At 47.2% G+C, this 13671-nt stretch overlaps 1 protein-coding gene across 22 annotated transcripts in view; it reads right to left on the bottom strand.

Moving 5' to 3' along the window:
- Nucleotides 1-13671, bottom strand: part of LOC118376166 (unconventional myosin-XVIIIa-like) — a 220504-nt gene that overhangs the window by 47233 nt on the left and 159600 nt on the right. For all 22 annotated transcript variants that reach the window (XR_008136457.1, XR_008136460.1, XR_008136458.1 and 19 more), the window contains one exon: nt 7835-7958. Coding sequence is in view for 18 of the 22 variants with exons in the window: in XM_052518612.1 (XP_052374572.1) it covers nt 7835-7958 (124 nt within the window). In the remaining 4 variants the exon portion in view is untranslated. The remainder of the gene's footprint in view (nt 1-7834; nt 7959-13671) is intronic.

Genomic DNA, 13671 nt, shown 5'->3' with positions numbered 1-13671 from the left:
CACACATCTCCAGGTCCTTGCCCTATAGGGAGAGAGGAGACACACATTAAAACACACATCTCCAGGTCTTTGTCCTATAGGGAGAGAGGAGATACACATTAAAACACACATCTCCAGGTCCTTGTCCTATAGGGAGATAGGAGACACACATCTCCAGGTCTTTGTCCTATAGGGAGAGAGGAGACACACATCTCCAGGTCCTTGTCCTATAGGGAGAGAGGAGACACACATCTCCAGGTCTTTGTCCTATAGGGAGAGAGGACATACACATTAAAACACACATCTCCAAGTCCTTGTCCTATAGGGAGAGAGGAGACACACATCTCCAGGTCCTTGTCCTATAGGGAGAGGGAGATACACATTAAAACACACATCTCCAGGTCCTTGTCCTATAGGGAGAAGGAGACACACATCTCCAGGTCCTTGTCCTATAGGGAGAGAGGAGATACACATTAAAACACACATCTCCAGGTCCTTGTCCTATAGGGAGAGAGGACATACACATTAAAACACACATCTCCAGGTCCTTGTCCTATAGGGAGAGAGAGACACACATCTCCAGGTCCTGGTCCTATAGGGAGAAACATACACATTAAAACACACATCTCCAGGTCCTTGTCCTATAGGGAGAGAGGAGACACACATCTCCAGGTCCTTGTCCTATAGGGAGAGAGGAGACACACATCTCCAGGTCCTTGTCCTATAGGGAGAGAGGACATACAAATTAAAACACACATCTCCAGGTCCTTGTCCTATAGGGAGAGAGGAGACACACATTAAAACACACATCTCCAGGTCTTTGTCCTATAGGGAGAGAGGAGATACACATTAAAACACACATCTCCAGGTCATTGTCCTATAGGGAGAGGGAGACACACATCTCCAGGTCCTTGTCCTATAGGGAGAGAGAGATACACATTAAAACACACATCTCTAGGTCATTGTCCTATAGGGAGAGAGGAGACACACATCTCCAGGTCCTTGTCCTATAGGGAGAGAGGACATACACATTAAAACACACATCTCCAGGTCCTTGTCCTATAGGGAGAGAGGAGATACACATTAAAACACACATCTCCAGGTCCTTGTCCTATAGGGAGAGAGGAGATACACACACATCTCCAGGTCCTTGTCCTATAGGGAGAGAGGAGACACACATTAAAACACACATCTCCAGGTCTTTGTCCTATAGGGAGAGAGGAGATACACATTAAAACACACATCTCCAGGTCATTGTCCTATAGGGAGAGAGGAGACACACATCTCCAGGTCTTTGTCCTATAGGGAGAGAGGAGATACACATTAAAACACACATCTCCAGGTCCTTGTCCTATAGGGAGATAGGAGACACACATCTCCAGGTCTTTGTCCTATAGGGAGAGAGGAGACACACATCTCCAGGTCCTTGTCCTATAGGGAGAGAGGAGACACACATCTCCAGGTCTTTGTCCTATAGGGAGAGAGGACATACACATTAAAACACACATCTCCAAGTCCTTGTCCTATAGGGAGAGAGGAGACACACATCTCCAGGTCCTTGTCCTATAGGGAGAGAGGAGATACACATTAAAACACACATCTCCAGGTCCTTGTCCTATAGGGAGAGAGGAGACACACATCTCCAGGTCCTTGTCCTATAGGGAGAGAGGAGATACACATTAAAACACACATCTCCAGGTCCTTGTCCTATAGGGAGAGAGGAGACACACATCTCCAGGTCCTTGTCCTATAGGGAGAGAGGACATACACATTAAAACACACATCTCCAGGTCCTTGTCCTATAGGGAGAGAGGACATACACATTAAAACACACATCTCCAGGTCTTTGTCCTATAGGGAGAGAGGAGACACACATCTCCAGGTCTTTGTCCTATAGGGAGAGAGGAGACACACATCTCCAGGTCCTTGTCCTATAGGGAGAGAGGACATACACATTAAAACACACATCTCCAGGTCCTTGTCCTATAGGGAGAGAGGAGACACACATCTCCAGGTCCTTGTCCTATAGGGAGAGAGGAGACACACATCTCCAGGTCCTTGTCCTATAGGGAGAGAGGAGATACACATTAAAACACACATCTCCAGGTCCTTGCCCTATAGGGAGAGAGGACATGCACATTAAAACACACATCTCCAGGTCTTTGTCCTATAGGGAGAGAGGAGACACACATCTCCAGGTCCTTGTCCTATAGGGAGAGAGGAGATACACATTAAAACACACATCTCCAGGTCCTTGCCCTATAGGGAGAGAGGACATGCACATTAAAACACACATCTCCAGGTCTTTGTCCTATAGGGAGAGAGGAGACACACATCTCCAGGTCTTTGTCCTATAGGGAGAGAGGAGACACACATCTCCAGGTCTTTGTCCTATAGGGAGAGAGGACATACACATTAAAACACACATCTCCAGGTCCTTGTCCTATAGGGAGAGAGGACATACACATTAAAACACACATCTCCAGGTCCTTGTCCTATAGGGAGAGAGGAGACACACATTAAAACACACATCTCCAGGTCATTGTCCTATAGGGAGAGAGGAGACACACATCTCCAGGTCCTTGTCCTATAGGGAGAGAGGAGATACACATTAAAACACACATCTCCAGGTCATTGTCCTATAGGGAGAGAGGAGACACACATCTCCAGGTCCTTGTCCTATAGGGAGAGAGGACATACACATTAAAACACACATCTCCAGGTCCTTGTCCTATAGGGAGATAGGAGACACACATTACGGGTGTTTTCACACAATTATTGTGAAGTCGGTGCGGTTCACTTAATTTTGTGTGCAGTGTGAACACTTCAAAGGAACTCAGACCCCTCAAAAGAACTCCTGAAGCCAACAGACCATCCGGAGAGGTCCGGTTCCGGTTGAAGGGCAATGTGAACCCAAAGGTCCCCAGGTTCGCTTGTCGTTATTCCCACGCCACACACTAGACTACTGCAACACCGTTTCCCCTGGCATAAACCCTCACACTAGACTACTGCAACACCGTTTCCCCTGGCATAAACCCTCACACTAGACTACTGCAACACCGTTTCCCCTGGTATAAACCCTCACACTAGACTACTGCAACACCGTTTCCCTGGCATAAACCCTCACACTAGACTACTGCAACACCGTTTCCCCTGGCATAAACCCTCACACTAGACTACTGCAACACCGTTTCCCCTGGCATAAACCCTCACACTAGACTACTGCAACACCGTTTCCCCTGGCATAAACCCTCACACTAGACTACTGCAACACCGTTTCCCCTGGCATAAACCCTCACACTAGACTACTGCAACACCGTTTCCCTGGCATAAACCCTCACACTAGACTACTGCAAACACCGTTTCCCTGGCATAAACCCTCACACTAGACTACTGCAACACCGTTTCCCTGGCATAAACCCTCACACTAGACTACTGCAACACCGTTTCCCTGGCATAAACCCTCACACTAGACTACTGCAACACCGTTTCCCTGGCATAAACCCTCACACTAGACTACTGCAACACCGTTTCCCTGGCATAAACCCTCACACTAGACTACTGAAACACCGTTTCCCTGGCATAAACCCTCACACTAGACTACTGCAACACCGTTTCCCCTGGCATAAACCCTCACACTAGACTACTGCAACACCGTTTCCCCTGGCATAAACCCTCACACTAGACTACTGCAACACCGTTTCCCTGGCATAAACCCTCACACTAGACTACTGCAACACCGTTTCCCTGGCATAAACCCTCACACTAGACTACTGCAACACCGTTTCCCCTGGCATAAACCCTCACACTAGACTACTGCAACACCGTTTCCCCTGGCATAAACCCTCACACTAGACTACTGAAACACCGTTTCCCCTGGCATAAACCCTCACACTAGACTACTGCAACACCGTTTCCCCTGGCATAAACCCTCACACTAGACTACTGCAACACCGTTTCCCCTGGCATAAACCCTCACACTAGACTACTGCAACACCGTTTCCCCTGGCATAAACCCTCACACTAGACTACTGCAACACCGTTTCCCCTGGCATAAACCCTCACACTAGACTACTGCAACACCGTTTCGCCTGGCATAAACCCTCACACTAGACTACTGCAACACCGTTTCCCCTGGCATAAACCCTCACACTAGACTACTGCAACACCGTTTCCCCTGGCATAAACCCTCACACTAGACTACTGCAACACCGTTTCCCCTGGCATAAACCCTCACACTAGACTACTGCAACACCGTTTCCCCTGGCATAAACCCTCACACTAGACTACTGCAACACCGTTTCCCCTGGCATAAACCCTCACACTAGACTACTGCAACACCGTTTCCCCTGGCATAAACCCTCACACTAGACTACTGCAACACCGTTTCCCCTGGCATAAACCCTCACACTAGACTACTGCAACACCGTTTCCCTGGCATAAACCCTCACACTAGACTACTGCAACACCGTTTCCCCTGGCATAAACCCTCACACTAGACTACTGCAACACCGTTTCCCCTGGCATAAACCCTCACACTAGACTACTGCAACACCGTTTCCCCTGGCATAAACCCTCACACTAGACTACTGCAACACCGTTTCCCTGGCATAAACCCTCACACTAGACTACTGCAACACCGTTTCCCTGGCATAAACCCTCACACTAGACTACTGCAACACCGTTTCCCCTGGCATAAACCCTCACACTAGACTACTGCAACACCGTTTCCCCTGGCATAAACCCTCACACTAGACTACTGCAACACCGTTTCCCTGGCATAAACCCTCACACTAGACTACTGCAACACCGTTTCCCCTGGCATAAACCCTCACACTAGACTACTGCAACACCATTTCCCCTGGCATAAACCCTCACACTAGACTACTGCAACACCGTTTCCCCTGGCATAAACCCTCACACTAGACTACTGCAACACCGTTTCCCTGGCATAAACCCTCACACTAGACTACTGCAACACCGTTTCCCTGGCATAAACCCTCACACTAGACTACTGCAACACCGTTTCCCTGGCATAAACCCTCACTCTAGACTACTGCAACACCGTTTCCGCTGGCATAAACCCTCACACTAGACTACTGCAACACCGTTTCCCCTGGCATAAACCCTCACACTAGACTACTGAAACACCGTTTCCCCTGGCATAAACCCTCACACTAGACTACTGCAACACCGTTTCCCTGGTATAAACCCTCACACTAGACTACTGCAACACCGTTTCCCTGGCATAAACCCTCACACTAGACTACTGCAACACCGTTTCCCCTGGCATAAACCCTCACACTAGACTACTGCAACACCGTTTCCCCTGGCATAAACGGTCACACTAGACTACTGCAACACCGTTTCCCTGGCATAAACCCTCACACTAGACTACTGCAACACAGTTTCCCCTGGCATAAACCCTCACACTAGACTACTGCAACACCGTTTCCCCTGGCATAAACCCTCACACTAGACTACTGCAACACCGTTTCCCCTGGCATAAACCCTCACACTAGACGACTGCAACACCGTTTCCCCTGGCATAAACCCTCACACTAGACGACTGCAACACCGTTTCCCCTGGTATAAACCCTCACACTAGACTACTGCAACACCGTTTCCCCTGGCATAAACCCTCACACTAGACTACTGCAACACCGTTCCCCCTGGCATAAACCCTCACACTAGACTGCAACACCGTTTCCCCTGGCATAAACCCTCACACTAGGCGACTGCAACACCGTTTCCCCTGGCATAAACCCTCACACTAGACGACTGCAACACTGTTTCCCTGGCATAAACCCTCACACTAGACTACTGCAACACCGTTTCCCCTGGCATAAACCCTCACACTAGACTACTGCAACACCGTTTCCCTGGCATAAACCCTCACACGAGACTACTGCAACACCGTTTCCCTGGCATAAACCCTCACACTAGACTACTGCAACACCGTTTCCCCTGGCATAAACCCTCACACTAGACTACTGCAACACCGTTTCCCCCTGGCATAAACCCTCACACTAGACGACTGCAACACCGTTTCCCCTGACATAAACCCTCACTCTAGACTACTGCAACACCGTTTCCGCTGGCATAAACCCTCACACTAGACTACTGCAACACCGTTTCCCTGGCATAAACCCTCACACTAGACTACTGCAACACCGTTTCCCCTGGCATAAACCCTCACACTAGACTACTGCAACACCGTTTCCCCTGGCATAAACCCTCACACTAGACGACTGCAACACCGTTTCCCTGGCATAAACCCTCACACTAGACTACTGCAACACCGTTTCCCTGGCATAAACCCTCACACTAGACTACTGCAACACCGTTTCCCTGGCATAAACCCTCACACTGGACTACTGCAACACCGTTTCCCCTGGCATAAACCCTCACACTAGACGACTGCAACACCGTTTCCCCTGGCATAAACCCTCACACTAGACGACTGCAACACCGTTTCCCCTGGCATAAACCCTCACACTAGACTACTGCAACACCGTTTCCCCTGGCATAAACCCTCACACTAGACTACTGCAACACCGTTTCCCCTGGCATAAACCCTCACACTAGACTACTGCAACACCGTTTCCCCTGGCATAAACCCTCACACTAGACTACTGCAACACCGTTTCCCCTGGCATAAACCCTCACACTAGACGACTGCAACACCGTTTCCCCTGGCATAAACCCTCACACTAGACGACTGCAACACCGTTTCCCCTGGCATAAACCCTCACACTAGACGACTGCAACACCGTTTCCCCTGGCATAAACCCTCACACTAGACTACTGCAACTCCGTTTCCCCTGGCATAAACCCTCACACTAGACTACTGCAACACAGTTTCCCCTGGCATAAACCCTCACACTAGACGACTGCAACACCGTTTCCCCTGGCATAAACCCTCACACTAGACGACTGCAACACCGTTTCCCCTGGCATAAACCCTCACACTAGACGACTGCAACACCGTTTCCCCTGGCATAAACCCTCACACTAGACTACTGCAACACCGTTTCCCCTGGCATAAACCCTCACACTAGACTACTGCAACACCGTTTCCCCTGGCATAAACTATTGTTGCCACAATAGAGAGAAGATGATGATGTGCTGATTCTGAGAAAAAACAAGTGCCTTTTCTGGATAGGTATATTGATTAGCAATTATCAAGGATGCACTGAAATTCAAAAATATGTGTGTAGTTTTTAGTTCAGATTATTTGTTTGCTATATGTGATCTATAGGCTAAGAGATCTTCATCAGCTGTTTATTGATTGGGGGTTTGAATAGTGTGAGAATCACAACATAGGGCATAGCTCTCAAAGTAGCCTACATGGGGTGTACAATTTTCAGTTATAGCATTATTTAATCTGCAGTTATTATTCTGCTGTGTATTCTGTTACCAATAATATTTACGTGTTATTATTATCTTCTGATTACAATTATTAGGTCTCATCTGTTAACAAAGATTAGCTTCCAAAAGTTAAGTTGGTATCAAGCTGTCCGATAACACAAGGGAACTGAGTTATTTGACCCCGGAGTTGACTTTAAAGAGGACTGAGATGGGTTATTTTAAAAGAGGTCTATATGTGAAAACAACCTAAGACACACATCTCCAGGTCCTATAGGGGGATACACACATATTCAAAAATTATTTGTTTTCATTCAAATAGCTGTGCTTGATTGAGCTTGCCATGGAGCCAATGGAAAGGCCAACCCCAGCCACCTGACACTCCGGGAAGACTCAAACACTCAAAGTACTTGAAAGATTTTTGAACCCATTTTTGGCACACACACACAGATGTGGTAGGTCAGTAGTGTTGGTGTTTGTACAGTACCTCCAGTTGCTGTCGCAGGCTGAACACTTCTCCAGTCAGCATGTCCTTCTCTCTGCTCAGCTTCTCTCTAAGATTCTTCTCCCTCTGGACCTCCTCCTGAGACAGGTTCTGCTCCGAGTCAAACCTGACACACACACACACACACACACACACACACACACACACACACACACACACACACACACACACACACACACACACACACACACACACACACACACACACACACACACACACACACACACACACACACACACACACACACACACACACACGTTAATGCCTTGCCTGGCTAGACACACACCCTGCCGTGAGTCCCCCTATCGACATAGAACATACTCATACTGGTACAGTATACAGTGAGGAGAACAAGTATTTGATTCACTGCCGATTTTGCAGGTTTTCCCTACTTACAAAGCATGTAAAGGTCTGTAATTTTTTTGTCATAAAACAAAAATCCAGAAAATCACATTGTATGATTTTTAAGTAATTAATTACCATTTTATTGCATGACATAAGTATTTGATCACCTACCAACCAGTAAGAATTCCGGCTCTCACAGACCTGTTAGTTTTTCTTTAAGAAGCCCTCCTGTTCTCCACTCATTACCTGTATTAACTGCACCTGTTTGAACTTGTTACCTGTATAAAAGACACCTGTCCACACACTCAATCAAACAGACTCCAACCTCTCCACAATGGCCAAGACCAGAGAGCTGTGTAAGGACATCAGGGATACAATTGTAGACCTGCTCAAGGCTGGGATGGTCTACAGGACAATAGGCAAGCAGCTTGGTGAGAAGGCAACAACTGTTGGCGCAATTATTAGAAAATGGAAGAAGTTCAAGATGACGGTCAATCACCCTCGGTCTGGGGCTCCATGCAAGATCTCACCTCGTGGGGTATCAATGATCATGAGGGATCAGCCCAGAACTACACGGCAGGACCTGGTCAATGACCTGAAGAGAGCTGGGACCACAGTCTCAAAGAAAACCATTAGTAACACACTACGCCGTCATGGATTAAAATCCTGCAGTGCACGCAAGGTCCCCCTGCTCAAGCCAGCGCATGTCCAGGCCCGTCTGAAGTTTGCCAATGACCATCTGGATGATCCAGAGGAGGAATGGGAGAAGGTCATGTGGTCTGATGAGACAAAAATAGAGCCTTTTGGTCTAAACTCCACTCTCCGTGTTTGGAGGAAGAAGAAGGATGAGTACAACCCCAAGAACACCATCCCAACCGTGAAGCATGGAGGTGGAAACATCATTCTTTGGGGATGCTTTTCTGCAAAGGGGACAGGACGACTGCACCGTATTGAGGGGAGGATGGATGGGGCCATCGCGAGATCTTGGCCAACAACCTCCTTCCCTCAGTAAGAGCATTGAAGATGGGTCGTGACTGGGTCTTCCAGCATGACAACGACCTGAAACACACAGCCAGGGCAACTAAGGAGTGGCTCCGTAAGAAGCATCTCAAGGTCCTGGAGTGGCCTAGCCAGTCTCCAGACTTGAACCCAATAGAAAATCTTTGGAGGGAGCTGAAAGTCCGTATTGCCCAGCGACAGCCCCGAAACCTTAAGGATCTGGAGAAGGTCTGTATGGAGGAGTGGGCCAAAATCCCTGCTGCAGTGTGTGCAAACCTGGTCAAGAACTACAGGAAACGTATGATCTCTGTAATTGAAAACAAAGGTTTCTGTACCAAATATTAAGTTCTGCTTTTCTGATGTATCAAATACTTATGTCATGCAATAAAATGCAAATGAATTACTTAAAAATGTTACATTGTGATTTTCTGGATTTTTGTTTTAGATTCCGTCTCTCACAGTTGATAAAAATTACAGACCTCTACATGCTTTGTAAGTAGGAAAACCTGCAAAATCGTCAGTGTATCAAAAACTTGATCTCTTCACAGTATGTGTCACCCCATAACGGTGATAGGCATGGGGGGAGTGTTCGTTGTCCTGTTTACGTAGTGAGCTAAAGAGGCTGAGACAGCAGGGGCCTTTAACAAGCACAGCCAAGCTTAGAGACCACACAGAGGGTGTGTGTGTGTCCCCCCCCAGGAGTTCCACGAGACGTCCATGGTGGAGAAGTCTCTGTTCAGTTGGCTGGAGGCCAAGTGTGTGTACACACGCACACCAAACATTTGCAGTGTGGTTGCAGCATTCCAGTATGTGTTCTTACTGTGTGACACTACATAGCCTTTACTGATCTGTATTATATCTCTCCTACTCTGCTGAGACATGATATCACTCAGTAACCATTACCACAGAGAGAGAGAGAGAGGGAGATTGAGAAAGAGAGAAAGAAAGAAAGAAAGAAAGAAAGAAGGGGGAAAGCAAGAAAGAAAGAGAGAAGGGGCAAAGCGAGAGAGAGAAGGGGGAAAGCGAGAGAGAGAAGGGGGAAAGCGAGAGAGAAGGGGGAAAGCGAGAGAGAGAGAGAGAGAGAGCCCTAGGACCATGCCCCAGGACTACCTGACATGATGACTCCTCCAGCTGCTGCTCCAGTTTCAACTGTTCTGCCTTACTATTATTTGACCATGCTGGTCATTTATGAACATTTGAACATCTTGGCCATGTTCTGTTATAATCTCCACCCGGCACAGCCAGAAGAGGACTGGCCACCCCACATATGCTCTCTCTAATTCTCTCTTTCTTTCTCTCTCTCGGAGGACCTGAGCCCAAGGACCGTGCCCCAGGACGACCTGACATGATGACTCCTTGCTGTCCCCAGTCCACCTGACTGTGCTGCTGCTCCAGTTTCAACTGTTCTGCCTTATTATTATTCGACCATGCTGGTCATTTATGAACATTTGAACATCTTGGCCATGTTCTGTTATAATCTCCACCCGGCACAGCCAGAAGAGGACTGGCCACCCCAACATAGCCTGGTTCCTCTCCAGGTTTCTTCCTAGGTTTTGGCCTTTCTAGAGAGTTTTTCCTAGCCACCGTGCTTCTACACCTGCATTGCTTGCTGTTTGGGGTTTTAGGCTAGGTTTCTGTACAGCACTTTGAGATATCAGCTGATGTACGAAGGGCTATATAAATACATTTGATTTGATTTGAGAGAGAGAGAGACAGAGAGAAGAGGGAAAGCGAGAGAGAGAGAGAGACAGAGAGAAGGGGGAAAGCGAGCGAGAGAGAGAGAGAGAGAGAGAAGGGGGAAAGCGAGTGAGAGAGGGACAGAGAGAAAAGTGAGAAAGAGAGAGACAGAGAGAAGGGGGAAAGCGAGAGAGAGAAGGGGGAAAGCGAGAGAGAGAGAGACAGAGAAGGGGGAAAGCGAGAGAGAGAGAGACAGAGAGAAGGGGGAAAGCGAGAGAGAGAGAGAGAGAGAGAGAGAGAGAGAGAGAGGGGGAAAGCGAGAGAGAGAAGGGGTAAAGCGAGAGAGAGAAGGGGTAAAGCGAGAGAGAGACAGAGAAGGGGGAAAGCGAGAGAGAGAAGGGGTAAAGCGAGAGAGAGAAGGGGTAAAGCGAGAGAGAGAAGGGGGAAAGCGAGAGAGAGAAGGGGGAAAGCGAGAGAGAGAGAGAGAGAGAGAGAGAGAGAAGGGGGAAAGCAAGAGAGAGAAGGGGGAAAGCGAGAGAGAGAAGGGGGAAAGCGAGAGAGAGAAGGGGGAAAGCGAGAGAGAGAGGGGGGAAAGCGAGAGAGAGAGGGGGGAAAGCGAGAGAGAGAGAGACAGAGAGAAGGGGGAAAGCGAGAGAGAGAGGGACAGAGAGAAAAGCGAGGAAGAGAGAGACAGAGAGAAGGGGGAAAGAGAGAGAGAGAGAGAGAGAGAGAGAGAGAGAGACAGAGAAGGGGGAAAGCGAGAGAGAGAAGGGGTAAAGCGAGAGAGAGAAGGGGGAAAGAGAGAGAGAGAAGGGGAAAGAGAGAGAGAGAGAGAGAGAGAGAGAGAGAGAGAGAGAGAGAGAGAGAGAGAGAGAGAGAGAGAGAGAGAGAGAGAGATCTGCCTTTGGTCTAAAGAGCAGGAACCCAGACTTTATCAAAAACATTTGAAATACAGACATTGTCATCCTACAAGAAACATGCTATAAAGGAAACGGACCCACTGGTTGTCCTCTAGTTTACAGAGAGCTGGCGGTCTCATCCAGCAAACTACCAGGTGTGAAACAGGGAAGGGACTCAGGGGATATGCTAATTTGGTATAGAACAGACCTATTAAATTAGTCAAAACAGGAACATTTTACATCTGGCTAGAAATGAATAATGAAATGATCTCATGTGTGATACCTACAGTTGAAGTCGAAAGTTTACATACACCTCTGCCAAATACATTTAAACTCAGTTTTTCACAATTCCTGACATTTAATCCTAGTAAAAATTCCATGTCTTAGGTCAGTTAGGATCACCACTTTATTTTAAGAATGTGAAATGTCAGAATTATAGTAGAGAGAATTATTTATTTCAATTTTTATTTCTTTCATCACATTCCCAGTGGTTCAGAAGTTTACATACACTCAATTAGTATTTGATAGCATTGCCGTTAAATAGTTTAACTTGGGTCAAACGTTTCGGGTAGCCTTCCACAAGCTTCCCACAATATGTTGGGTTAATTCTGGCCCATCCCCCCTGACAGAGCTGGTGTAACTGAGTCAGGTTTGTAGGCCTCCTTGCTCGCACACGCCTTGTCAGTTCTGCCCACACACTTTCTATGGGGTTGAGGTCAGGGCTTTGTACCACTCCAATACCTTGGACTTTGTTGTCCTTAAGCCATTTTGCCACAACTTGGAAGTATGCTTGGGGTCAATGTCCATTTGGAAGACCCATTTGCGACCAAGCTTTAACTTCCTGACTGATGTCTTGAGATGTTGCTTCAATATGTCCACATCATTTTCCATCCTCATGATGCCATCTATTTTGTGAAGTGAACCAGTTCCTCCTGCAGTAAAGCACCCTCACAACATGATGCTGCCATCCCCGTACTTCACAGTTGGGATGGTGTTCTTTGGCTTGCAAGCCTCCCCCTTTTTCCTCCAAACATAACGATGGTTATTATGGCCAAACAGTCATATTTTTGTTTCATCAGACCAGAGGACATGTCTCCAAAAAGTACAATATTTGTCCCCATGTGCAGTTGTAAACCGTAGTCTGGCTTTTTTTATGGCGGTTTTGGAGCAGTGGCTTCTTCCTTGCTGAGCAGCCTTTCAGGCTATGTCGATATAGACCTCGTTTTAATGTGGTTATAGATACTTTTGTAGCGGTTTACTTCAGCATCTTTACAAGGTCCTTGCTGTTGTTCTGGGATTGATTTGAACTTTTAGCACCAAAGAACGTTAATCTCTAGGAGACAGAACGAGTCTCCTTCCTGAGCGGTATGACGGCTGCGTGGTCCCATGGTGTATATACTTGCGTACTATTGTTTGTACAGATGAACGTGGTACCTTCAGGCATTTGGAAATTGCTCCCAAAGATGAACCAGACTTGTGGAGGTCTACAATTTTTTTTCTGAGGTCTTGGCTGATTTCTTTTGATTTTTAGAATTCAACGCACCAATTAGAGGTCCAGGACAGCAACACAATTAGACCAAACCAAATTATGAGAAACAAAAAGATAATTACTTGACACCCTGGAAAGAATTAACAAAAAAACTGAGCTAACTATAATGCTATTTGGCCCTAAACAGAGAGTACACAGTGGCAGAATACCTGACCACTATGACTGACCCAAAATTAAGGAAATCTTGGACATTTGAAATGTCTCTGTTCCTCTGAAACTTGTTTGGGTGTAATATTAACTGTTATTTTTTTTTATTGTTTGTACAGACTCATTGAGCATATCACCTCCACCCTACCTGACACCCTAGACCCACTCCAATTTGCTTACCGCCCCAATAGGTCAACAGACGA

This window comes from Oncorhynchus keta, chromosome 1 (assembly GCF_023373465.1).
Source record: "Oncorhynchus keta strain PuntledgeMale-10-30-2019 chromosome 1, Oket_V2, whole genome shotgun sequence".
Lineage (NCBI taxonomy): Eukaryota > Metazoa > Chordata > Actinopteri > Salmoniformes > Salmonidae > Oncorhynchus > Oncorhynchus keta.
Note: the sequence above shows the minus strand (reverse complement) of the source record. Positions and strands in the feature narration are given on the sequence as shown.